Source organism: Oncorhynchus kisutch, unplaced genomic scaffold (assembly GCF_002021735.2).
Source record: "Oncorhynchus kisutch isolate 150728-3 unplaced genomic scaffold, Okis_V2 Okis06b-Okis10b_hom, whole genome shotgun sequence".
Taxonomy (NCBI): Eukaryota; Metazoa; Chordata; class Actinopteri; order Salmoniformes; family Salmonidae; genus Oncorhynchus; species Oncorhynchus kisutch.
This window is the reverse complement of record NW_022261983.1, coordinates 3,244,062-3,271,712: the sequence shown is the minus strand read 5'-3', so window position 1 is coordinate 3,271,712 and position 27,651 is coordinate 3,244,062. Positions and strand designations below refer to the sequence as shown.

The window sequence follows — 27,651 nt, the reverse complement described above, 5'->3', positions numbered from 1 at the left end:
TTATGTCACTATCGCTGTTTGCATGTAGACGCAGCCAATCTCTTCCCTATGACGCCGGCGAGGCTGGGCTCAGACGGGTTTGATCATAATATTTAACACACCCACCCAGTAAGAGCACGATATTAGTTCGACTGAGAAGTATAACAGCCACGGGACAAGTGGAAGCGAAAATCTCTGCACCTGCCAAGCGGTGTAGCCTACTGGCTCTGCTGTTCCTTGAACGGAAAGACGGAGACGGGGGATTTATACATTTGACAGGATCTGGCCTAGGCTTGCATCCAGGTATCTTCAGCTGACAAAGCGTCACATGTTTTTTTTTTTAAATCTCTTCGATTTTTTTGCGTTGCTTTTCTTTAACGCATTTTTTGTGCCTGTTGCTATTTCCTACAAGGACTGTGGCTACATTTTTTAAATCTGAAATTGAATAAAGAATGTCCCTCGGACTTTTAACAAAAATGACGATTGGACAGCATTGACACGTTTTTATGCTCAGCATTGCATGTTCTGAGGATGGAACAGTGCTTTCGCAACACAATTGTGCTAAAACACGTTTAAAATTCCCTAAACTATTCACTGCTATTACGATTAGATATTGTTTTGTGTCGTATTCAGAATAGCCACAGACCTATTTGCTTTAAGGTGCCTGCTCTCCGCAATGAGTCGGCATGTCCATCTGGCTGAATATGAATCATTCAGTCTTTTCTAAAAGACCAGCGCTCTGTGCGTAAACATGGAGTTTCTGATATAACACGGATTATGTTTGGAATGACCAGAAAAAAATAGCAAAATTATCTACATTGGGTTTTTGCTCCATATTTCACATGTACTATACTTTTTATATATATATCGGTGTTGTGCGCTGCTTTTATGGTTTAGTGATATAACAACAACTACTTAGAAGTGAATCCTGTACAAAATGATCAAGATGATACTGTTTCGTAAATTTCGAGTTTTGATACTCATGGTGTTTTTGGTGGCGTGCACCATGCACATTATGATAGACTTGCTCCCAAAACTAGAGAAGCGAGCGGCGGGACCGGAAACCGGCAAAGGTGGCTGCCAGTGCACTCACAACCCGAGCGAGGAGGCCGGGAGCTGGGGGAAGCAACGCGCTAGGTCGGTGGCGGAACCGGGCTGGCCTAACAAACACACGCTGAGAATCCTGCAAGATTTTAGCAACGAGCCGAGCTCAAACCTCACGTCCCATTCCCTGGAAAAAATCACTGCCGCTGGGGAGAGAACGGAGTCTTTCAAACGAATGAAACAGTACGACGGGGCAGCGGATAACCAGAAGCCGCTCATCAGAGACGCCAGCGGGGGTAAGACCGTTGCTGCGACCGGTATCTTCCGGCTGCCGTCTCTGTTCGAGCACCCTTTATACAAGACGGACCTGCCGACCCTCACAGACGACGACACCTTGTTCAACGTCAATACTGACATCAGGTTATATCCGAAAGCAGCGGGGAATCAAGAATGGTAAGCTGGGGATAAAAATAATCAGGCGTATCACCTTATAAGAAATCAAGGTGACAGGTGTATAGTGCCATAAATGGATTATTACCCTCAAGCAACCGTTACTTAAATTGACTTCCTCCCTGACTTTCACTGTTTTAATTAAATTAATACAAAAGTGATATTAATAACTAATGGTCCACTTGTCCAGATACTTGAACTGAGCATCAGTCAATATACCCCGTAGCTTAAAGGCTACATGACTATATACATGACTTATTGTCCATACACTATTCATTGCACCTACTGCAAAGTGGTACTCCTGCATGCAAACCCATTCTTTATTCTCTACTGCTATCTCTCTCTATCCATCTATCTATCATCATTTCTCCTCACACTCTCTCCATTCTATGGGGATATCGTTAACTGGAAGACAATCCAATCTCTCTCTTCAACTCTTCCTCTCCACCTCTACCGTTGTGTAGTGAATAAACTATCTATCCATCCTTTCCTTTGATCTGAACTGTGGTGGTCTTCTGAGCACCCCCTGCCCTCTGCACCTGTACTTACCTATTTTATTCTGCCGTGGTTTACTCTAATATCTAATGATCTCCTAAGCATGTGGGGGTAGGAATACTATTTTCATACTTATTGTGTTATTACAATGTAACAAGTTAATTAAGAATAGAGAGTTTGGCCACAGATATGTGTCCTGTATTCAACCAACACTGTAGGCATAGATGTCAGGTTATTTGATTTGACTGTAGCCTATGTATGACTTCAATAAGGATGCTGTTTATGTTCAATCATGTGTAAACAACATATTGATTGAATTTCAATGGTGAGTCTCTCCAATATATTTTATGATGATGTGATTGCCATATATGGTGGTTGCATCATAAACATTGGCTTTAGGTTTGCTTAGCGAAATAGTGTTGTTTATTACAGCACTATTTGACACCTTCATTAAGCGGCAGCTTCCTTGATATTGCATGTAGGACTCTACTTTGACGGCCGGTGTGATATTTGATTTAATTAATGTCATTTGATTAGACTTAATGACATTTCTAAGGAAAGTTTTTGATAACCTGGATACCATTATAAAAATGTGAAATCCATCCAATCCCAAAGCAGACCCTGTAACACACCCATTAATGCAGGAGAATACTGTGAGGCTTATGAACACACCTGAGGCTGGTGGGAGGAGCTACAGTGTAGGAGGACAGGATCATTGTAATGTCTGGAATGGAATCTATGGAACGGACTCAAACACGTTGTTTCCATGTGTCTGATGTGTTTGGTACCATTCCCTTTATTCCATTCCAGCCATTACAATGAGCCCGACCTCCTATAGCTTCTCCCACTAGCCTCCTCTGCTGTAGCAGTCATCTTCCTTACCAAATCTGTAGCAGTGAATTAGACAATGCATTGACAGTTGAGCTCCTCTCCTCTTCTCCTTTCCTACAACTCATCCCTCACTTCTGTTCTCCATCCACTAGGCACAATGAAGCTAACGTGGAAGAGGAGGAGTACCCCCCTACAGGGGAGGTGACAGCCGAGTCCTACCCCAACTGGCTTCGCTTCCACATCGGTATCAACCGCTACGAACTCTACTCCAGACACAACCCTGTCCTGGACTCCCTGCTGAAGGATCTGGTCACCCAGAGGATCACCAGTGTGGGTGAGTCTGGGATGAACTAGAATACTGTGCAGTGCATCTCTGTGAGACTGTTGTGGAGGGAGGGAGGGAGGGAGGGAGGGAGGGAGGGAGGGAGGGAGGGAGGGAGGGAGGGAGGGAGGGAGGGAGGGAGGGAGGGAGGGAGGGAGAGAAAAACAATGATACACACATAGACACTTAAGTAAAGGCATTATATTGAAAGCCACATTCAATCAACATCCGGTGCTTTTGTCCCAATGCTGAGTTTCAATTAAATCCCCCTTCATTTTTACCTGAGGCCCTTGTTACAGATAGCAAATACATTCAGAGGAAGTGAAAAATAGATGAAAAACCATCAATCCTTCTGTGTCAAACAGTTTGGTTATGGAAAATAATCTTTCAGACCTCAAAGCAATCATACCAAGTGTTTAGGTGACATTATGTGGCTGTCGCAGGCTTAATGTGTCCACCTCTGTGACTGCTACTGTTCCCACTGGAGAGCTACAGCTGCAATGAAGTACTGCCTCCCTCGCTCACCAGTCTGAGGTCTGCCATATCATAGACCTGTGTGTGTGTAAGGGGGTCGGGGTGGGTGTGTGTGTGTGCCTGCATGCGAGGGATACATACGTACACAGTCTCGTGTCTATGCTGATGTTTGTGTGCATGAAAAGACGAGGGCTAAAATAAGAACCGCTGCACCACGCCATTAAAGTTCCCACCAGCATCGATATTAGTTCCTCAATCACTCCTGGACAGGATGTAATCACTCGTGCTCCATGGCACCTCTTGTTGTAGGTGTGTGTCACACACTGTTTCCATTCCTCTGCCCATCAATCAACTGCATCTGCACTCAGAGATGGCCATATAAAACGCTGTGTGTGGGAGGGAAGGAATGTGGGGGTTGTGGAGGAGTGTGTGTGTGCTTACTGTACCTCCACACAGACAGCCACCTTCCCAATCAGTCCAGCCTGGACCAGGGAGAGAGACAACACAGGGTGCAGATATTGAGGAAAGTTTCCACTTCAGCATTTTTCCTGCTGATAATGTTTGGTTGAGCCTGTCTCTCTGTAAAGATATGACCTTTTTCTCAGTGTGCAGAACATCTCATAACTCATACATCTACAGCAGCCCAGGTGTGTGTGTGCGTGTGTATGCGTGCGTGTGTGTGTGTGACCATGCGTGTGTGTGTGTGCGTGTACGCCTGTGTGTGTGTTTGAGAGAGAGAGGGAGAGAGAGAGAGAAAGAGACAGAGAACACATTCATCAATATGATACAGAAGTGTTCCACCGAGAGGGAGCTTTTGTAAAAAAAAAAAAAATACATTGTCATTCATGAATTCAGGGATGCTCAGATAGAGAGGGCACTATGGATGGCCATCATAACCGTTATGGAATGCATAGCAGTGCTTCTACTACAGGTGGCCGTGACTCACACTGTAGGCTACTCTATGCTAACACTGGCCTAGTTTCAATCCACTTGAACCATGAATCTCATTTGAATGTTTCATCAGGGATGACCTTTTTGAGTTTTGTCGATTAGATCGGCGCTTCCCAGCTGGTGCATCTCATCCAGTACCTTTTGGATCGCGGGTCGCGGCTCATTATCAGTGTCCTAGTTACACACAATGGTTTTGTTTGTGGGGGCGGGTCACAAGCAGTTTTCGAAAGCTTTATATAGAGGCAGGTCACGGTGGCAAAGTGTTTAGACAACTAAAGGATTAATGTTAGATTATCTGATAGCACTATCAATATGACCCAGCAACCGGAAAATCTAATACATCTTGCCCTATAACAAAAGAGAGAAATGGTAAGAGAGAGAGACCTAGCTGGGAGAGAGAGAGTTTAAGAAAGACAGAGTTTAAGAGGGAAATACAGAGAAATAAAGAGAGATTGAGAGAGAAAGACAGAGAAATAGAAATAAAGTGAGTGTGAGAGCAAAGGAGAAAGAAAGAGTGAAAGAGGAGACTGCAGGGCTTGTTTACATTGTGGTTAGGCAGAGCTGCAGGGTTGTGTAATATGCTCAAGTTAATGCTCTGTAATATATGGACAAATCCCCTGAAAGCCTGTCCATTATGACAGAAACACAAGCCATTTAGACAGCCCCTCTCAGGCCTTTTGTTAGACAGATAATCAGGCAGAGTCTGGAGCGTGTCTGATTTAGCCTGGCCCACTCCCTCCGCGTGAAACGGAGCGATGGCGCAACGGCCAGATCTGAAGGGAAAGATGGGCGTAGGTAATTGTACTGTTCTTTTACACGGGCGGAGAGAGTTTTGGAGTTGGAAAACTTCTAGCCTCCTGGGTAGTCTGGAGTTTCCTAGTTACTGTACAGCCTAACCTGGTCCACCTCTAACAGGGTTATTGAGTCTTCTCTTTGCAATTGAGGAGATCCATGCATGGATTCAGCAGAAGTGTAGTAGCTACTGTTTCCTGCTAATAGTGTATTTGTACATCATAGGAATATGATCACTGAAAAGAGCTGAAGGCAATAGTTTGGTAGACCTCCTATGAAGACATATTACTGTAAGTGCATTTACAACACTTCACAATGCTTCTAATGCATTATGAAGAGGGTGAAGAGGGTATTCACTAAGTGTTACCAGTCGTTTGTATTAGGTACGTCAACGTTAAGAAAACACACAGACACACGGAAAAAGGTGTCACCCAGGTTAGGTTTCGTCAACATCAAAGAGAGGATGGCATTGACGTTTCTCTAAAAGTAGGGGTTTTCTTCTTGCACGAACGGACACACACACACACGCACACACGCACGCACACGCACACACACACACGCACATAGAAATCAGAACCATGGACAGCCACATCATATTTAGCTTACGTTGATTGGACTAAATTGTTTTTGGTATCTTTTAGTTGTCTCTGTATTAGACTAAGCAGAGGTGATTTGATGATGTTGAAATGTTGAAGTGTAAATGGTGCTGGAATAGTGGAGCTTCTGTTTTCTTTGTGACTTGCAGTAACTCTCTGTGGTTCTAAATCAATAGTTATTTAGAAGTCTGAAAATGTCAGAAACATGAACTTTCTTGACCATGCTGTAGGTCATGTAACTGTTTGTTACATGCAATATGCTTTGTGGACTTCACTGGACAGAGGTTACTGTCTGGTTTTGTGATGAAAGAAAGGTTTGGTTGAATTTATTCTGCTCCTCTGTCTTCTTATTGTCTCGGCCTTTAGGCCTGTATATCACAGTGTCAAGGCATATGAACCAAACAACACAATTATCACAACAGACAGGTTGTAATATAGCTCTTTGGGGGGGGGCTTTGGTTCCCCAGTGATTTTACCTACACACTGCTACTGTACAGGTTGTAATATAGCTCTTTGGGGGGGGGGGCTTGGGTTCCCCAGTGATTTTACCTACACACTGCTACTGGACAGGTTGTAATATAGCTCTTTGGGGGGGGGGGGGCTTGGGTTCCCCAGTGATTTGACCTACACACTGCTACTGGACAGGTTGTAATATAGCTCTTTGGGGGGGGGGGGGGGCTTGGGTTCCCCAGTGATTTTACCTACACACTGCTACTGGACAGGTCGAGGAAGACAATGATTGCAAATTGATTCATATTTTTGGAATATTGAGTGTCAGTTGGGACATTGAGTACGCATCGTCTCAATGCTCATTTTGGCCAAAACACCTTCCGACTCTAATTAACACTATCGAACACAACAGCAAGTGGCCACGATAAAGGGCCTAATCCAAGTGTTACATTTGAGATTCAGCCTACTGCGGTACATAGAACTTCATTGCCCCCTAGTGCTCATACGCGATAGGAACATATTCTGCATTGGGAATTCATGTGGAATTTTATACTTTATGGTTTTATGTAAAACCGGCTGTTTAATAGTTAGGAAAATGTTTCAATTTGTCACATTCCTAGTGGGGTGGGGGAAGGGTGGCCATTGGTGTGTGTGTGTGACCTGCGTTTGTGTGTGCCTGCGTGTGTGTGCCTGCGTGTGTGTGCCTGCGTGTGTGTGCCTGCGTGTGTGCCTGCGTGTGTGTGCCTGTGTGTGTGTGCCTGCGTGTGTGTGCCTGCGTGTGTGTGCCTGCGTGTGTGTGCCTGCGTTTGTGTGTGCCTGCGTGTGTGTGCTCGTGTGTGGTCGTGTGGATGTCTGTGTTTCTGTACCTCAAGATGATACAGTAAATTCACATTTGACCTCTTTGTCTCTTCCCTAAACAGTCATGAAGTCAGGAGGAACTCAACTGAAGCTCATCATGACCTTCCATAACTACGGACAGGCGCTGTTCAAGCCCATGAAGTAAGTACCAATCGTTTGTATAAAATGTACAAGAAGGATGAAGGATAACCTACCTGACATCTCTTCAAGTAGTGTCTGTAGTGTCTGTAATGTCTGTAATGTCTGTGGTGCCTGTGGTGCCGGTGGTGTCTGTGGTGCCGGTGGTGTCTATGGCATCTGTAGCGTATGCGGCATCTGTGGTGTCTGTGGTGCCTGTGGTGTCTGTGGCACATGTAGCATCTGTAGTGTATGTGGTGTCTGCGGCGCCCGTGGCACCTGTATCGTCGGTAGTGTCTGTAGTGTCTGTGGTGTCTGTGGCAGATTGAATAAATGTTGACAAAGTAAAAGACCTTCAAAGCCCCCGTTATATCATCCATTTATGAACGTTAATGACATCATAATATATCAGGTTTGCCTATTTATGTCCTATGTATGTCCTAATGATGCCCTACCTATGTCCAATATATTACTATTTATGTCCTAGTGATGCCCTACCTATGTACAATATAATACTATTTATGTCCTATATATGTCCTAATGATGCCCTACCTATGTCCAATATAATACTATATATGTCCTAATGATGCCCTACCTATGTCCAATATAATACTATATATGTCCTAGTGATGCCCTACCTATGTACAATATAATACTATTTATGTCCTAGTGATGCCCTACCTATGTACAATATAATACTATATATGTCCTAATGATGCCCTACCTATGTCCAATATAATACTATTTATGTCCTAATGATGCCCTACCTATGTCCAATATATTACTATTTATGTCCTAATGATGCCCTACCTATGTCCAATATATTACTATTTATGTCCTAATGATGCCCTACCTATGTCCAATATATTACTATTTATGTCCTAATGATGCCCTACCTATGTCCAATATAATACTATATATGTCCTAATGATGCCCTACCTATGTCCAATATAATACTATTTATGTCCTAATGATGCCCTATCTATGTCCAATATAATACTATATATGTCCTAATGATGCCCTACCTATGTCCAATATAATACTATTTATGTCCTAATGATGCCCTACCTATGTCCAATATATTACTATTTATGTCCTATTTATGTCCTAATGATGCCCTACCTATGTCCAATATATTACTATGTATGTCCTATTTATGTCCTAATGATGCCCTACCTATGCCCAATATATTACTATTTATGTCCTATTTATGTCCTAATGATGCCCTACCTATGTACAATATAATACTATTTATGTCCTATTTATGTCCTAATGATGCCCTACCTATGTCCAATATAATACTATATATGTCCTATTTATGTCCTAATGATGCCCTACCTATGTACAATATAATACTATTTATGTCCTAATGATGCCCTACCTATGTCCAATATATTACTATTTATGCCCTATTTATGCTATATTATGTCCTAGTTATGACATATTATGTCCTATTTATGCCCTATTTATACCCTATTTATGCTAAGAAAGGCCACCATTTACTTTGCTTCTTTTACTCTTCTTTACTCTTTTAACACCAAATCCTATATCATACTCCCTGATGTGCTTGATCAACTAAAGGAATGAACAAAGTGCCTAAAAATCAAACATTTTATTCCAGGGAAAAACAACCAGAATAAATGCTAGATATTTCAACTGCTGCGCTCATGAGTGGTTAGGATCCATCATTCATTTTCTGTCTGATCTGTTCTAGTGGGGAATGATCAGTCTGTTTTCAATGAATGAATGAATTAACATCAACAGGCTTACGTGTTAATTAAAAAGATAACCCAGAGCCGTCACACCAAGCTCTTGGGGGAGACATTTTGCCAACATAAGCACGGCACATAAAAACCATCCAGCTGAGTTATTATGCCCAGTGAATTCCCCCACCGTTAAAACAGACAGTGTGTGTGTGTGTGTGTGTGTGTGTCTTGGCTAACTCGCCTGTGATCAAACAGTAATTGCTCAAGAGCCCACTTTGACACATTGGATGCTGGCGTTTCCGACTGAATTCAACCACAGTGTGGATTGAGGGAGAGAGAGAGAGAGAGAGAGAGAGAGAGCGAGAGAGAGAGAGAGAGAGAGAGAGAGCGAGAGAGAGAGAGAGAGAGAGAGAGAGAGAGAGAGAGCGAGAGAGAGAGAGAGCGAGAGAGAGAGAGAGAGAGAGAGAGAGAGAGAGAGAGAGAGAGAGAGAGAGAGAGAGAGCTGCCTCTTCTTCATTGCAGGTGCGATGTGGTGGTGACCCATAGAGGTTTAATAAGGTATCACACTTTTCTGTTAGCTAAACTCCAATGTTTACTTTGATGTTGAATAAATAAAAATAAAGACTACAACAAAGGCTATGGTTTAAGATTATGTGTCACTTTGTAACAAAGTGAGCTAGCGTACTCATAGTCCACTTACCCACATTAAAATGAAGCCAATTCACGACTCAGGCTTTTCCCTCTGTGTTTAGTTCCTATTTCTGAATGCCTCTAGACGAGACAATGTTTAGAATTCATCTGTCAGAGGTTCCAATAGTGTTTGCCGAAATATGTATGATTCTGTGATGTCCCTGAGCCCCACAGACAGCTGGGGAGGCAGGACAGACTGAGGCTGTCTCGCTGATGCTGTGTGTGTGTGTGTGTGTGTGTGTGTGTGTGTGTGTGTGTGTGTGTGTGTGTGTGTGTGTGTGTGTGTGTTGACTGGCCGTTGTGCCTCAGCACGTGTCAATGTTCACACTGTTAACATGCAGAGTTACTGCCCTGGCTGTCTCCTCGTATCATGTCTCCTCATATCATTCAGCAAGTCCAGCCGAGCATAGAGCTAATTTGGGCTGGTTAGCTTTGGGATAGCTTTGCGTTAGCTTAAGGGTTAACTATGGGTTAGCTTTGGGCTAGCTTTAGGCTGCCTTTAGATTAGCTTTGGGCTGGCATTAGGCTGATTATGGGCTAGCTTTGAGCTAGACTTGCTTGGCTGGCTTTGGGCAACCTATGATTAGATTGGCAGGTTAGCATCATGCACCAACTCAACCAATCCAGGGTGTTTCTTGCATGTGAGAAAATGATGTGAAATAGTAGAAAGCCAGCTACACTTGGGGTGTTTGAAATACAGTATATTGAATGATGATAGTCAGTGGGGTGTTTGAAATACAGTATATTGAATGATGATAGTCAGTGGGGTGTTTGAAATACAGTATATTGAATGATGATAGTCAGTGGGGTGTTTGAAATACAGTATATTGAATGATGATAGTCAGTGGGGTGTTTGAAATACAGTATATTGATTGATAATAGTCAGAGGGGTGTTTGAAATACAGTATATTGAATGATGATAGTCAGAGGGGTGTTTGAAATACAGTATATTGAATGATGATAGTCTTTGGGGTGTTTGAAGTACAGTATATTGAATGATGATAGTCAGAGGGGTGTTTGAAATACAGTATATTGAATGATGATAGTCAGTGGGGTGTTTGAAATACAGTATATTGAATGATGATAGTCAGTGGGGTGTTTGAAATACAGATTATTGAATGATGATAGTCATCGGGGTGTTTGAAATACAGTATATTGAATGATGATAGTCATCGGGGTGTTTGAAGTACAGTATATTGAATGATGATAGTCAGGGGGCTGTTTGAAATACAGTATATTGAATGATGATAGTCATTGACCATAGCAGCTCATGTAGAAAAACACACTTGAGTGTCACACCACAGTAACATCTTGTTTTTCATCAGAGACGATTGGACTTTTTTCATCAGATACATAGTCTTTAGTCTAGCTATGAGATGAGACATAGTTTTCGGTTATCTTGCATTTAATGATATGTTATTAACCTGAAATCTCCTAATGACACGTCTGAGATTGCACCAGACTTCTTATTAGCCTGATGGATGAACTTGAGTGGAATGATGGATGTCTGTGGTGCAACATGTACAGTTTAAAGTTCCTCATAGGACAGATGGTTACTGATGATACTGAAAGACGGAGTAAGAATGTAGAATGTTCTGGTAACTGCCCAAAGTAAAGGAAGCACCAACATAAAGTGTCTTAATAGGGTGTTGGGCCACCACGACCACGAGCCAGAACAGCTTCAATACTTGCATTTGTTGATGTTGGTAAAACATGCTCCAGAATCTCCCATAAGTGTTCATTTTTGTTGAGATCTGGTAACTGAGACACACACACACACACACACCACAAACCCCACATTCCTTCCCCCACACACACAGCGTTTTATATGGCCATCTCTGAGTGCAGATGCAGTTGATTGATGGACATAGCAATGGAAACAGTGGGTGACACACACCTAGAACAAGAGGTGCCATGGAGCACGAGTCACAGATATCTCTTCTTCTAGCCAGGGTAGCCAGAATAATGGGCATTTTTATATATGATCCTAAGCATGATGGGATGTTAATTGCTTAGTTAACTTTGGAACCACACCTGTGTGGAACCACCTGCTTTCAATATACTTCGTATCCTTCAATTGCTCAAGTGCTTCCTTTATTTTGACTATGTCTATGCTAGATATAATGTACAATGTCTGGAGTGTGTTTTGTTGGGGGCTGATCACTGATCTTATAGGCAGGGCCAGTTTCTGCTGTATGAGCTCTAGTTATATGCTATAATGATCTTTTACAACCCGACTGTATGCTACAGATGTGTTCCTTTAATTAGAGCAGGCTTGCCATGGCAGCAACACTATCATGCCACTGCAGCATTTTGAATGGCTGATCATTTGAATTCAAATTCTAACTAACTAGCTATATGCTATAACTACATGCTACGACTAGGGCCCTGGGATGGTCTAGGACACATTTGGAGGAATGTTGTTGTGTTCAGATTTCCGATGCCTCGAGAAAAGATTTTCAAAGAGTCTTCCAGAGGCGTGACGGTGGGAGAGACAAGCAAGGGGGCTAAGAGGAGTTCATGCTCACACCCTTGGTAGAGAGCCAACAAGTAGGCCTGCAGGGTGGTTCAGTCAAGGGCTTCATTATCCCACAGTCTCACTGTGAAGAGTCCTGGCTCACATAATACAGGGGAGGAGAGAGAAAAGGAGAGAGATATGTCTGAGGGAAGGAAGCAGCAGGAGGTAGGTGGGTAAGGCCTGGCAGGGCAGAAGGGGTCAGAGACAGATAGATAGATGGAGGGACACCATATAGGAAAAGGAGGTAGACCAGAGGAGACAGGAACAGAGCTGAAGCCTGATCAGACAGTTGGCTCCGCCCTGGGTCTGTAAGTTGGCAAGAAGAGGGGAAGTGGTTGAGAGCATGGAAGGGCAGAAGGGTTGATTGAAGGGGTATGGAGTGAGGGTATGTAAGGGAGGTCAGAGAAGACGAAGAGACAGAACAGTGATTGTGGCATAGACAGAAAGCAGAGAGGAGCGATGCAGTAGTTGGCACTGCCCACGTCTGTGAGCTGGCAGTGCCAGCCGTGGAGGAGGTTCGAGCGCTCTATCTATTGCTGCAGAACAGATGCACTATGCCAGGGCCCATCCACAAGGGTGCCCATCTGCCACGCTGTCTCCCTGCCCTGCCCTGCCCTGCCCCGAGCCTGGCATCCATCCTGGGCAGTGGGCACCCACCCTGCGCCAACCGAAGCTGGCATTGCAGATTTGGGCATGGTATACGGGCGCTGTAATGTCAAGTTAATTGGATTTGTCAAAAGGGAGGAAAGGGAACAACATTGGCGCAGAGAAATGCGATGACAGAATGCAGCTCATCCTCATAGAGGAAACAACAAGCCCTGCATTTCTTTTTCTTCTATGATGTTCCACAAATAGATATCCGCTCGGTGCTCGGTCAAAATGGTTGACGCACCGAGTGCTGAATAAACAACTCTTTGATTTGATTTATTGGTTACGGAAAGGCTAGAATCTCGGTGCACAGGGGGGCTTTTCACACACGTGTCCCGTGTATATATTTATAGGACCCATGTGTGTTTGTCCCTTCGCGCTGCGCCCATGGATGTATGTGCCTGAGGGAGGTGAGGTAGGAACTCACTTACAGTATATCTAGTCCACATGAACTCAATGAGAAATAACAAGGCTTCATCTCTCAGCCCTGCGAGGACCCCAATGTGTGTTTGGCAGTGGCCTCTTTACTGCCTGCACTAAAAGGCTGCTGTGTTTTCATCAGCTCAGGCTGTTAATAGTTCTTTTCCAACCATAAGCTCATACATATAGGACCCCTTCTCTCTCTCTCTTTCTGTCACTCTCTTGTTCTCACTGTCTGTGTTTTGTCAATCTCTGACTCTGCCCATTGCAACTCACCATAGAAGAGAGAGAGAGAGAGAGAGAGAGAGAGAGAGAGAGAGAGAGAGAGAGAGAGAGAGAGAGAGAATCCAATGTGATATTCCATCCATCACCCGTAAAGTTTCGAGAGAGAGACAGATTCATCTGGTTGTATAGATTCATCTGGTTGTATAGATTCATCTGGTTGTATAGATTCATCTGGTTGTATAGATTCATCTGGTTGTATAGATTCATCTGGTTGTATAGATTCATCTGGTTGTATTCCTATGGCCTGATAACATGAGATTGATTACATCAAGTTGATAACTCTTCGTATTGATCTCTGCACATTTTACTACAGAATATTGTTCACGTTCAATCTTCGTCTTGGTAGTTTCATGTGGCTGGAATATTTGTACCTCTGAGTGGATTTTGGTCATGTTGCATCATACATATTGCACATTTCACACACACATACATACATGCAGACACTCTTTCACTCTCTCTCACAGCAAGGAGTAAATCACTGTCTTGTTACGTACTGAGGTGGTGAATTCTAGGGGTTTTCTGTCAGGGTTGTTCATGAGAAATGGGGATTGATTGAAAGTGAAAGTCAGAGAGGCCAGGGATCAGTGCTCCCATCCTCTGAATAGTGGATCGTAAATCCAACTCCACAGATTGAGCTTGATCCAAATGGCTAAATCCAAAGTTAAAACGTGCACGACTGCTCCCAATCCGCTGCGGGAAAAGTGGAGGGGAAATGTCTCTCTTTCATGGATAAAAGCATACACAATCTACAATTCCCTCTTCTGTATTCAAACCCCCAGCTTAACACAGAGCTGTCCTCTCTGTCTCACGCCCAACATCTTGCTATCCATGTAAAGAGGACAGAAAGAAGGAGGGAGGATGGAGCGTTGAAATGCAGCCCGTTTTCTCTTTCTCTTCTCTGGAAGTCAACTGAGATGACATGGTTCATTTAACAGGGCCAATGGAGGACTATAAAAATGCCAATAGTTCACATGAAATGGAGGGGCATTGGGGTGTGTGTGTGTGTGTGGGGGGGGGCGTGTGTGTGCGCGCATGCACGTGTATGTGTGTGGTTGCACGGATGTGTCAGAGCGGATGGAGCCCAGTTACCACGGACAGCTGTCTGCACAGCTGCAGCTCATACAGCACACATACACACACACACACACACACACACACACACACACATACACACATGTTGAACAGAACTTTAGAGGAGCTGCAGCACATGCAGTATTTCACACTATAGGAAATCCTAAGAAATCAGCACATTGTGTTGGTCAATCTGACTTCTGGTTATGATTGTACTGATGTGTCCTATGTGGTGTGAAATGCCACATTAGTTTGTTTTACGCTCAGATTGATCAACTTTCTGCACCTGATTAGCAGTTAGCGGTTAGCAGTTAGCGTTAGCAAACCTTTGGCAGCTCTGTACCTAAGTACCAGTTAGTGGTTTGCATTAACCTGATCATCAGTTAGTTATGGCTACTAGGTTAGCGCTAGCTAACCCTTGGCACGGAGAGGTTCCTGAGCCTCAGCGTCTGATCGTGTAACGCTATTTACAGTTGGGCCTCACTTGTCACTTTTACTCAATGTATACATCAGGATCCGTCCCCTCGCACCGACAAGTGTGCCTGTTCTCCTCCAGGGAAGCGAGCTGATCATGATGCTGTGTCCATGTGCATCAGGCATCAATTTGTTAGTCCTGGCGCTTCTGATCATGGCTCGGAGAATAGATGAGATCCACATAAATATGTAATTATGAATAAAGTAGACAAACATAGATGAATAAGCCTGGAAGCACAGAGGCAAACTGCCAGACATTTGAGTTGGAAATTCTAGAAATCACACAATTCCTGCCTAGAGATAATGAAGAGCTCGGTTGATTCATAATGTAGTCTGTCATGAGCAATAACAGGCTCTCACTGTCTCATATGTCAACTGGTGACAGGTGTCACCTCTGTTTACTACTCAGAGATAGGGGGAGATAGGGGGGAGAGATAGAATGGGAGGGAGACATAGAGAGAGGGAGGAGAGAGAGAAATGGAGGGAGACAGTGAGATAGAGGGGAGAGAGGGAGAAAGAGAGACGGAGAGAGACCGAAAGAGATAGAGAGGGAGAGTGATGGAACAGAGAGTGAGAACAGAGAAATATACCAAAAGAGAGAGAGATGTATTGCCACGATGAAGCCAAGAGGTAGAATTCATGTTGACTGTTTCTGTTTTTAACACGTTGGCTGGGAAAGTTGTTATTCTGTTCCTGGTTTCCTGGACAATGTGTTGGACATCACTCATCCAATGCCATGAGTGAGTTTGACGTGGTAAGCTGCAGATGATACAGAGGGCAGTGAAATTCCTTCCTTCCAACACACTCACACACACACACACACACATGTACACACACACGTTCGCACATGCAAATACACACAAACACCCACACAGACACAATCTCCATGGCACCGGCCCTGTGTAACGCTTGGAAGACATCTGTTCCACAGCTCAGCCTGAAGTGGGCCAGGCCCAGTCTGCTTGCAGTGAGAGTCCCAAATTGAAACCTATTCCCTACATAGTGCACTACTTTTGATCAGAACCATATGGGCCCTGGTCAAAAGTAGTGCACTATATAGGGAGTAGGGTGCCAATTGGTAAGCAGCTACAGTGTCCAGGGTCTCGCTAAAGCCTTCTTTAATTTGACTCTGAAGCTGCTGATCTGATGGAGACGAGGATTGCTCATCTGAAATGATTTCTCTGCCCTCCTACCTCCCTCTCTTCTTTCATTTTATATTTCCTCTCTCCTCATCCCTGCTGGCCTCTGTGTTACTGTCTGGGAAGTCAGAACACGGACTGAAAACAATTTTGCATTCTCAAACCGACTTAAGCTTTCTGTTTTAGCATGAATACAATGACCTCTATGAAAATGCCTGCATGGGTTGTGTGTGTGCATGCCTGCTTGTGTATGTGTGCATGCCTGCTTGTGTATGTGTGCATGCCTGCTTGTGTATGTGTGCATGCCTGCTTGTGTATGTGTGCATGCCTGCTTGTGTATGTGTGCATGCCTGCTTGTGTATGTGTGCATGCCTGCTTGTGTAGGTGTGCATGCCTGCTTGTGTATGTGTGCATGCCTGCTTGTGTATGTGTGCATGCCTGCATGTGTAGGTGTGCATGCCTGCTTGTGTATGTGTGCATGCCTGCTTGTGTATGTGTGCATGCCTGCTTGTGTATGTGTGCATGCCTGCTTGTGTATGTGTGCATGCCTGCTTGTGTATGTGTGCATGCCTGCTTGTGTAGGTGTGCATGCCTGCTTGTGTAGGTGTGCATGCCTGCTTGTGTATGTGTGCATGCATGTGTTTGCGCCCCGTGCGTGTGCTGGTGTTGATAGAAAGTGTGTGAATGGTTCACCTGGGGGAGATGTGCGTGGAAGTGCATAGCTACACATGCATTAGAACAGTAATGGCCAGCAGTAGGACATTGAGAACATGTCATAATGAGACAGTCATCATCAACCCCATTACATTCAGTATTTAAGTTACTGTTCAGCACGGCTGTCAACACAACGGCTTCACACCATTTGATATCTCACTCAAATAAAAATGCTGTGGATTGTCAAACACCTGAGGATTTGGTCTTTTTACAACCATGATCTGAATGAATTGTCGATGTATTTTAGATTCATGCGTATGTGTCGCTCTATAAGAGTTGTAGTGGTCAGACTTCTCACTGTTTGTTCTGTGATGCTGGTCTATGTGAGGCTGTGTGTGTCACACACATCTGTGTTACTGTGACACATTTCCATTTCATTTGTCACAAGTGTTCGCATGAGAAGATACAATGTCTGTCTGTGTTGTTATTCATCTCACTGTTATTTTCAATCAGTTTCTCTATCTATTTTCTCTCCTCTCTCCTCTCCCTCCTGTCTCTCCTGTCTCCTCTCTCTCATCCCTCTCCTGTCACCTCACTCTCCTCTCTCTCCTTTCTCTCATCTCTCTCCTGTCACCTCTCTCCTCTCTCTCCTGTCTCCTCCCTCTCCTCCCTCTCCTGTCTCCTCTCTCTAGTCTCTCTCCTGTCTCCTCCCTCTCCTGTTTCCTCTCTCTCCTCCCTCTCCTCCCTTTCCTCTCTCTCCTCTCTCTCCTCCCTCTCCTGTCTCCTCTCTCTCCTCTCTCTCATCTCTCTCCTCTCTCTCCTCCCTCTCCTGACACCTCTCCTCTCTCTCCTCTCTCTCCTGTCTCCTCTCTCTCCTCTCTCTCCTGTCTCCTCTCTCTCCTCTCTCTCCTCTCTCTCCTGTCTCCTTCCTCTCCTCTCTCTCCTGTCTCCTCCCTCTCCTCCATCTCCTGTCTCCTCTCTCCCCTCTCTCTCCTGTCTCCTCCCTCTCCTCAATCTCCTGTCTCCTTTCTCCCCTCTCTCTCCTGTCTCGTCTCTCTCCTCTCTCTCCTCTCTCTCCTTTCTCCTCCCTCTCCTCCATCTCCTGTCTCCTCTCTCCCCTCTCTCTCCTGTCTCGTCTCTCTCCTCTCTCTCCTCTCTCTCCTGTCTCCTCCCTCTCCTCCATCTCCTGTCTCCTCTCTCTCCTCTCTCCCCGTCTGTCTCACCTATCTCCCCTTTCTTTATATCTCCCCCTTTCCCTCTTCTTTCTCTCTCTTATGTGCCCCCCCCCCCCCCCCCCATGTCTCTGAGCAAGGAGGTAGTGGTCTATCCTTAAACACTCCTTTCCTCGCTGACCTCATCTGTCTGGCTTGGAACATGTGCCTGCCGCTATGCCCGCGTGTCACCCCCAATCTGACAAAACGACTCTGACATACAGACAGACAGACACGTCTTATGTTAGATTCACGAACCGAAGCCGAGCCCGGCATTACCCCTCATACACACCCCCCTACACACACACACATACACCCCCCTACACACACACACATACACCCCCCCTACACACACACACATACACCCCCCTACACACACACACACATACACCCCCCTACACACACACATACACCCCCCTACACACACACACATACACCCCCCTACACACACACACATACACCCCCCTACACACACACACCAGGTGTAAGAACATCAACACTTATCAACCCTAAGGTTACACACACACACACACACATTAGCCTCCTTAGACAGCTCTTCTACATGTTTTACTAGGTCAGCTCCAGTGGTAGCTACAAGCTCCACGCACTGCCTTCCCAGAATGCTCTCTTGTTGGACTTGTTTATTAGATTTGCCGTGGTACGTTTGATCCTAATCCGGCCCTCCCTTCCTTCCCTCCCTCCCATTCTCTCTTTCTCTCTCTATGATGTTTTCGGTGGTGTTCTGTGGCATTGTGGGTCTCCACGTCTCAATATGATTACAGCTGATCTGGGATCTGTGGATGAGGCTATGAGTGGCAGGAGTATGAGTGGGTCTCTTATGTAATACACTGATCTGGGTGCAGTCAGGGAAGGCAGGGCTCTCATCCTGGGTCACTGGATTGTGACATTTCTTGTTCATTACAGTGTGATTTTCCAATTTTACAGTTTTAGGCTATAAATAGCCTGATCCCAGATCTGTTTATGCTGTCTTGTAAACAATTATCATTGAGTTGGCTAGACAGCATTAACAGATAAGGGACCAGGCTACATACAGTTGAAGTCGGAAGTTTACATACACCTTAGCCAAATACATTTAAATTCAGTTTTTCACAATTCCTGACATTTAATCCTAGTAAAAATTCCCTGTCTTAGGTCAGTTAGTATCACCACTTTATTTTAAGAATGTGAAATGTCAGAATAATAGTAGAGAGAATGATTTATTTCAGCTTTTATTTCTTTCATCAAATCCCAGTGGGTCAGAAGATTACATACACTCAATTAGTATTTGGTAGCATTGCCTTTAAATTGTTTAACTTGGATCAAACGTTTCAGGTAGCCTTCCACAAGCTTCCCACTATAATTTGGGTGAATTTTGGCCCATTCCTCCTGACAGAGCTGGTGTAACTGAATCATGTTTGTAGGCCTCCTTGCTCACACATGCTTTTTCAGTTCTGCCCACAAATGTTCTATAGGATTGAGGTCAGGGCTTTGTGATGGCCACTCCAATACCTTGACTTTGTTGTCCTTAAGCCATTTTGCCACAACTTTGGAAGTACGCTTGGGGTCATTGTCCATTTGGAAGACACATTTGCGACCAAACTTTAACTTCCTGACTGATGTCTTGAGATGTTGCTTCAATATATCCACATAGTTTCATCCCTCATGATGCCATCTATTTTGTGAAGTGCACCAGTCCTTCCTGCAGCAAAGCACCCCCAAAACATCATGCTGCCACCCGCGTGCTTCACGGTTGGGATGGTGTTCTTTGGCTTGCAAGCCTCCCCCTTTTTCCTCCAAACATAACAATGGTCATTATGGCCAAACAGTTCTATTTTTGTTTCATCAGACCAGAGGACATTTCTCCAAAAAGTACGATCTTTGTCCCCATGTGCAGTTGCAAACTGTAGTCTGGCTTTTTTATGGCGGTTTTGGAGAAGTGGCTTCTTCCTTGCTGAGCGGCCTTTCAGGTTATAGGACTCGTTTTACTGTGGATATAGATACGTTTGTACGTGTTTCCTCCAGCATCTTCATAAGGTCCTTTGCTGTTGTTCTGGGATTGATTTGCACTTTTCGCACCGAAGTACGTTAATCTTTAGGAGACAGAACGCGTCTCTTTCCTGAGTGGTATGACGGCTGCGTTGTCCCATGGTACTTATACTTGCATACTATTGTTTGTACAGATGAACATGGTACCTTCAGGCGTTTGGAAATTGCTCCCAAGGATGAACCAGACTTGTGGAGGTCTACAAATCTTTTCTGAGGTCTTGGCTGATTTCTTTTGATTTTCCCATGTTGTCAAGCAAAGAGGCACTGAGTTTGAAGGTAGGCCTTGAAATACATCCACAGGTACACCTCCAATTTACTCAAATGATGTCAATTAGCCTATCAAAAGCCTCTAAAGCCATGACATAATTTTCTGGAATTTTCCAAGCTGTTTAAAGGCACAGTCAACTTAGTGTATGTAGTTACCTTTTGACCTATTGGAATTGTTATACAGTGAATTATAAGTGAAATAATCTGTCTGTAAACAATTGTTGGAAAAATTACTTGTGTCATGAAGGAAGTAGATGTTCTTACCGACTTGCCAAAACTATAGTTTGTTAGCAAGAAATGTGTGTAGTGGTTGAAAAACGAGTTTTAATAACTCCAACCTAACTGTATGTAAACTTCCGACTTCAACTGGACATGCTATTGATCTGACAAAGACAAGTGGATTATGTGATGAGAGGAAATCACATTTCAAAGGAAGTAAGTGATTGTTTGGGGTTTTTCATGTATTGAGATATAATCTGCCTGGGAACAACAGTTTACTAGGGATTTTCTGATGAATTAAGGAGTCAATCAAAATCAATCTGGTTTAATACAAGTTGCTACAGGCAGAGAAAATGTGTCACTCACCTTCTCTAATCAGGCCCTTATATTGTAATCTCACAGCACCAATGTTCTGTAAACACCTGCCAACAGGATTGTAGGAAGTTAAACATCAACTGCTACAGAATCACACAGGGTCACAGAACAATCTCTGTCCTTGTACCTCCAGTCTGTCGTCAATCACTATCAACTGATATGAGCACATGAAATATGAGATAAACAGAGAGAGATGAACAGCTTCTACCTCCAGGCCATCACTGTTAAACAGTTACCACTAGCTGGCCTCCATCCAGTACTTTACCCTGAACCTTAGTCATTGTTACTCCCGGGACAATACGAGTATCGCAATATTTTTTCCATGGCAAAAATGAAAACACGAAGCAGACCAAACTCCTGCTGTATGTAAAATATTGGGGCTATTTTCCTAAAGAAGTTAAATCTGCTCTCACGATACTGGTATTGACCCGGTCCTACTGGCAACCACCTGCTACTCTGCACCTTAGAGCTGCCCTATACTCATAGAGTCATTTAACACTGGTCACTTTAATAATGTTTATATACTGTTTTGCCCTTTATGTTTATATACTGTATTCTAGTCAAGGCTCATCCTATATAACTACAGCTGTACATCTTTTCTATTCCTATACTGTCCATACTGTCTATTCACACCCTTATATACTGTACATATATATATATATATATATATATATATATATATATATATACTGAAAAAATATATAAACGCAACATCCAACCATTTCAAAGACTTTAGTGAGTTACAGTTCATGTGAGGAAGTCAGTCAATTGAATTAAATTAATTCGTCCCTAATCTATGGATTTCAAATGACTGAGAATACAGATATGAATCTGTTGGTCACAGATATGGGCCTCAGGATCTCATCACAGTATTTCTGTGCATTCAAATTGCCATCGATAAAATACAATTGCGTTCGTTGTTCGTAGTCTATGACTGCCATTACCTTAACCCCACTGCCACCACGGGGAACTTTGTTCAGCAAACCGCTCCACATGATGTCATACATGTGGTCTGCGGTTGTGAGGCCAGTTGGATGTACTGCCAAATTCTATAAGACCATGTTGGAGACGGCTTATGGTAGAGAAATTCAATTCTCTGGCAACAACTCTGGTAGACATTCCTGCAGTCAGCATGCCCAAAAAAATGATGTAATAAATGTATCACTAGCCACTTTAAACAATGCCACTTTATATAATGTTTACATACCCTACATTACTCATCTCATATGTATATACTGTACTCTATACCATCTACTGCATCTTGCCGATGCCGTTATGCCATCACTCATTCATATATTTTTCATATATATATTTATATATGAATATATTTCATATATTTTCTGTACATATTCTTATTCATTCCTTTACACTTGGTACACATATGGTAGTTGTTGTGAAATTGTTAGGTTATATTACTGCATGGTCGGAACTAGAAGCACAAGCATTTCGCTACACTCACATTAACATCTGCTAACCATGTGTATGTGACAAATAACATTTGATTTGATTTATATTCCGGAGTCTGACATTCCTCATTCTGACATTTCTTAATTTTGGACTTTTTGTATTCTGTGTGCATTGTTTTGTATTCTGTGTGCATTGTTTTGTATTCTGTGTGCATTGTTTTGTATTATGTGTGCATTGTTTTGTATTCTGTGTGCATTGTTTTGTATTCTGTGTGCATTGTTTTGTATTCTGTGTGCATTGTTTTGTATTCTGTGTGCATTGTTTTGTATTCTGTGTGCATTGTTTTGTATTCTGTGTGCATTGTTTTGTATTCTGTGTGCATTGTTTTGTATTCTGTGTGCATTGTTTTGTATTCTGTGTGCATTGTTTTGTATTCTGTGTGCATTGTTTTGTATTCTGTGTGCATTGTTTTGTATTCTGTGTGCATTGTTTTGTATTATGTGTGCATTGTTTTGTATTCTGTGTGCATTGTTTTGTATTTCTTGTCATTACTGTTCTGTTGGAGCTAGAAACACAAGTATTTCACTGCACCTGCAACCACTTCTACAAATCTGTGTAACTTTGATTGATTTGAACAATCCATAGCATTCAGTATAACGTGTCGTGACAATCAACCCCTACACAAATGAGTGTCACAAATAGAACACCTGAAATCATGTCTTTTACATAAAGGGAAAACACATAAATATGCTAAGCATTGTGTTATTTACTTGTAACTGAATATGAATTTTATTCATCTTAAATCTTCCCGTTACAAACAGTATAGTCAACCAGATGTATCATATACATTTGGGGCTGACAACTATTATAGATGAGCGGTATTATAAAGCACACCTACTATACTGTAGGCAACAACATGTAGTTATGCACTTGGTAGAATGCAATAGCACCAGCTGGCTTGCCTGTGTTCAGCTCTGTGTATTAAGGAATGCAGAATATCTTTACACAACCTTGTCCTATCTCATTTGCCAGGAATGTTACTATTAGGTTGTCACCACAGATGAATAAGGGATAATTGTGAACGTTTGCATCCTGAAAGCCAACTGCCATGTTCTCAGTCTGTGGAATGCTGAAAGTCCTGTTTCTCTGTTCGGCATCCCAAACTGTAGCCTATTCCCTACATATTGCATCACTTTTGGCCAGGGCCCATATGGCTCTACTATGTAGGAATAGGGTGTCATTTGGGATGCAGACTATAATGCAGTGAGGAATACTGGGGATTCCGGAGTGCTTGATTTAAGAACAGAGCAAACCAAGAAACCTAAACTCCTGTTCTTCCATCCCGTCGATGTCCACTGAGTTAGTGATTTTTACACAAGTAAGCAAAATAACCTAAGGCTCACTAAAGTTAAGGACCTTTTTACTGAAAAAATGTGTTTAGCTTTTTGTGTATTAATGTGAATATTGATGTGTATAGTGATGTGTATAGTGTATATTGATGTGTATAGTGATGTGTATAGTGATGTGTATAGTGTATATTGATGTGTATAGTGATGTGTATAGTGTATATTGATGTGTATACAGGGCTCGTCTGTGAAAGAGACCTTGGTCTCAGCATGGCTGCCTGTTGAAATGAAGGTGAAATAAAACAGGCCTTTTAAGAACAGTCAAACCTAAAGTTATGGGAAGACACAGTGTCTGTCTGCTCAAAGCAGGTGGTGAAACAAAAAGTTCAACCCTAAAGTTATGGGAAGCCACAGTGTCTGTCTGCTCAAAGCAGGTGGTGAAACAAAAAGTTCAACCCTAAAGTTATGGGAAGCCACAGTGTCTGTCTGCTCAAAGCAGGTGGTGAAACAAAAAGTTCAACCCTAAAGTTATGGGAAGCCACAGTGTCTGTCTGCTCAAAGCAGGTGGTGAAACAAAAAGTTCAACCCTAAGGTTATGGGAAGCCACAGTGTCTGTCTGCTCAAAGCAGGTGGTGAAACAAAAAGTTCAACCCTAAAGTTATGGGAAGCCACAGTGTCTGTCTGCTCAAAGCAGGTGGTGAAACAAAAAGTTCAACCCTAAAGTTATGGGAAGCCACAGTGTCTGTCTGCTCAAAGCAGGTGGTGAAACAAAAAGTTCAACCCTAAAGTTATGGGAAGCCACAGTGTCTGTCTGCTCAAAGCAGGTGGTGAAACAAAAAGTTCAACCCTAAAGTTATGGGAAGCCACAGTGTCTGTCTGCTCAAAGCAGGTGGTGAAACAAAAAGTTCAACCCTAAAGTTATGGGAAGCCACAGTGTCTGTCTGCTCAAAGCAGGTGGTGAAACAAAAAGTTCAACCCTAAAGTTATGGGAAGCCACAGTGTCTGTCTGCTCAAAGCAGGTGGTGAAACAAAAAGTTCAACCCTAAAGTTATGGGAAGCCACAGTGTCTGTCTGCTCGAAGCAGGTGGTGAAACAAAAAGTTCAACCCTAAAGTTATGGGAAGCCACAGTGTCTGTCTGCTCAAAGCAGGTGGTGAAACAAAAGTTCAACCCTGCAAGTCTCTTGTTTAACCGCCAGGAATTTCAAAGCCTAATTGGCATCTGATTGGTTTGGTGAATCTAACATCTATGGTGAAGACACTCTTTCTGCAGTGTATTACACCCAGGTGGAAAACAACAGCCCATGCAAGTCAAATCTTGCCAATGGCCTCGCATTTTCTACATTCCTTCCCGTCTGTATCTGTATAATCACGTTAATTGTGTTTTTGGCTGCGCATTTAGAAGAACTGTTATTTTAAGGCGGTGTTGAGAGAAATCCCACATATTTTATTTAGTTTCCTTTAGTGGTGGTTTCTTCCTCACAACCTAGCAGGAGGTCTAGCCCCACCCCCCACCGCCTCTACAAGACTACATATCATTAAGAAACTACATTTCCCTGTAGGCATCCATTTTGAACATTTTAGTCAATTAGCAGACACTCTTATCCAGAGAAACTAGGGTTCAGTGCCATGCTCAAGGGCACATTGACTGATTTTCCGTGGTTTCAAACCAGTGACCTTTTCGGTTACTGGCCCAACGCTCTAACCGCTAGGCTACCTGCCACCCCTTTCACACACTAAAAATAATGGTACTTTATTAGCCCATCTCTGGTGGGACAGACATTTCTCTTCTGATCTGCTACCCAAACAACTAGTCATCTATATGACTAACCAACACTTTGCAATGAACAAACAGCACTTTGTCAGAGAGCCTTTTTGTACAATGAACATGTATACTATAGCATGGGCTTTGTGACAAAAGACAAAGGTTTAAAAGCTTCCATTGTGGGAGCTGGGAACGCTTCACCTCCCTCAGTCTCACTGAGTTCACTCCTTGAACACCACATGACTCCCTGTTCCCTTAAGTCCCCTAACCAGGGGAAGGGAGTAGAAACACGACACAAGAATAGAAGTCATTGTCTCCCAATTAAACCAGAGTCTGTTGCTGGTCCCCTGGGTTCTTTGTGTGTCCAGGATGTAGGAGGGGCCCTTGTGAACAGGTCTGGTATCGGCTAGGTCAGGGAGGCACCTGAAGGATAGGAACCTGATCCATGGAGGTTGCCTTGCCCACCCATTTCCTTTCCACCCCCGCTCTCCCTCCCCTCTGGCTGGGCAACGCTTCAAACAGAGGAGCCCCTGTGTGCTGGAGGTGGATTCTGAAGGTGGTCTCGTTCTCTCTCTCTCTCTCTCTCTCTCTGTCGCTCTCTCTGTCTCGTTCTCTCTCTCTCTCTCTCTCTCTCTCTCTGTCGCTCTCTCTGTCTCGCTCTCTCTCTCTCTCTCTCTCTCTCTCTCTCCGTCGCTCTCTCTGTCTCGTTCTCTTTCTCTCTCTCTCTCTCTCTCTCTCTCTCTCTCTCTCTCATTTTCTCTCTCTCGCTCTCTCTCTGTCTCTCTCTCTCTCATTCTCTCTCGTCCTCTCTCTCTCTCGTTTTCTCTCTCTCGTTCTCTCTCTTGTTCTCTCTTGTTCTCGTTCTCTCTCCCTCGTTCTCTCTCTCGTACTCTATCTCATTCTCTCGCTTGTTCTCTCACCCCCCCCCCCCCCCCTCTTTCTCTCTATTTGGTCATGCTGGGTATTGTCCGCAGTGGGACAGAGCCCCGATTCGAGAGATAGGCATGGGTTGATATAACCATGGGGGGTTGAGAATGGGAAAGGAAAGGGAAAGGGGATACCTGGTCAGTTGTACAACTGAATGCTTTCAACTGAAATGTATCTTCCGCATTCAACCCAACCCCTCTGAATCAGAAAGGTGCGGCGGGCTGCCATAATCGACACCCACATCTTCGTTGCCCGGGGAACAGTGGGTTAACTGCCTTGCTCAGGGGCAGAACTACAGATTTTTACTTTGCCAGCTCGGGGATTCGGTCCAGCAACCTTTGGTGGGGTCTCTCTGTGTCCTTGCTCTGATCGTTAAAGGGGTTGGGGGATTGATTGTGTGTGTGTGGGGGGGATGTGGGATGTGTAGGACTAGTTCTTCTATACCATGATGCATCACACACTGTAATGGTGTTACGGGATGATACATTGGCCATGGTTTTCATCTCATATCTACATCAATAACACTAGAAGGCATAAGGCAGATCCACTGGTTCTCATCACCAGCAGCACATATCCTCAGTGAGAATGCTATAGGGACTGAGCTATTACAATGCTATACAGGCCAGTGAATTGTGTACTGTCTTTGGTCTCATTATAATATGTCTAGTAGCATGTACACAGTGGGTAGGTATTATCAGTGTTGTAAAGTAGTTATGTAAAGATGTAAGTCATTTTTGGGGGTATCTGTGCTTCACTTTACTGTTTATATTTTTGACAACTTTTATTTCACTACATTCCTAAAGAAAACATTCCTTACTCCATACATTTTCCCTGACACCCAAATGTATTTGTTACGTTTTGAATCCTTAGCAGGACAGGAAAATGGTTCAGTTCACACACTCAAGAGAACATCCCTGGTCATCCCTACTGCCTCTTATCTGGTGGACTCACTAAACAGAGAACATCCCTGGTCATCCCTACTGCCTCTTATCTGGTGGACTCACTAAACAGAGAACATCCCTGGTCATCCCTACTGCCTCTTATCTGGTGGACTCACTAAACACACATGCTTCATTTGTAAATGATGTGTTGGAGTGTGCCCCTAGTATCATTAAATAAAAAACAA

The 27,651-nt window shown here is 43.6% G+C and overlaps 1 protein-coding gene across 1 annotated transcript; it reads left to right on the top strand.

The window, feature by feature from the left end:
- Positions 1-27,651, top strand: LOC109883719 (extracellular serine/threonine protein kinase FAM20C). The gene is made up of 4 exons (XM_020475754.2): positions 1-1,476; positions 2,952-3,133; positions 7,305-7,383; positions 27,396-27,651. Exons 1-4 carry the CDS (start codon positions 917-919, stop codon positions 27,583-27,585), a joined length of 1,011 nt encoding a protein of 336 aa, XP_020331343.2. The 5' UTR covers positions 1-916; the 3' UTR covers positions 27,586-27,651.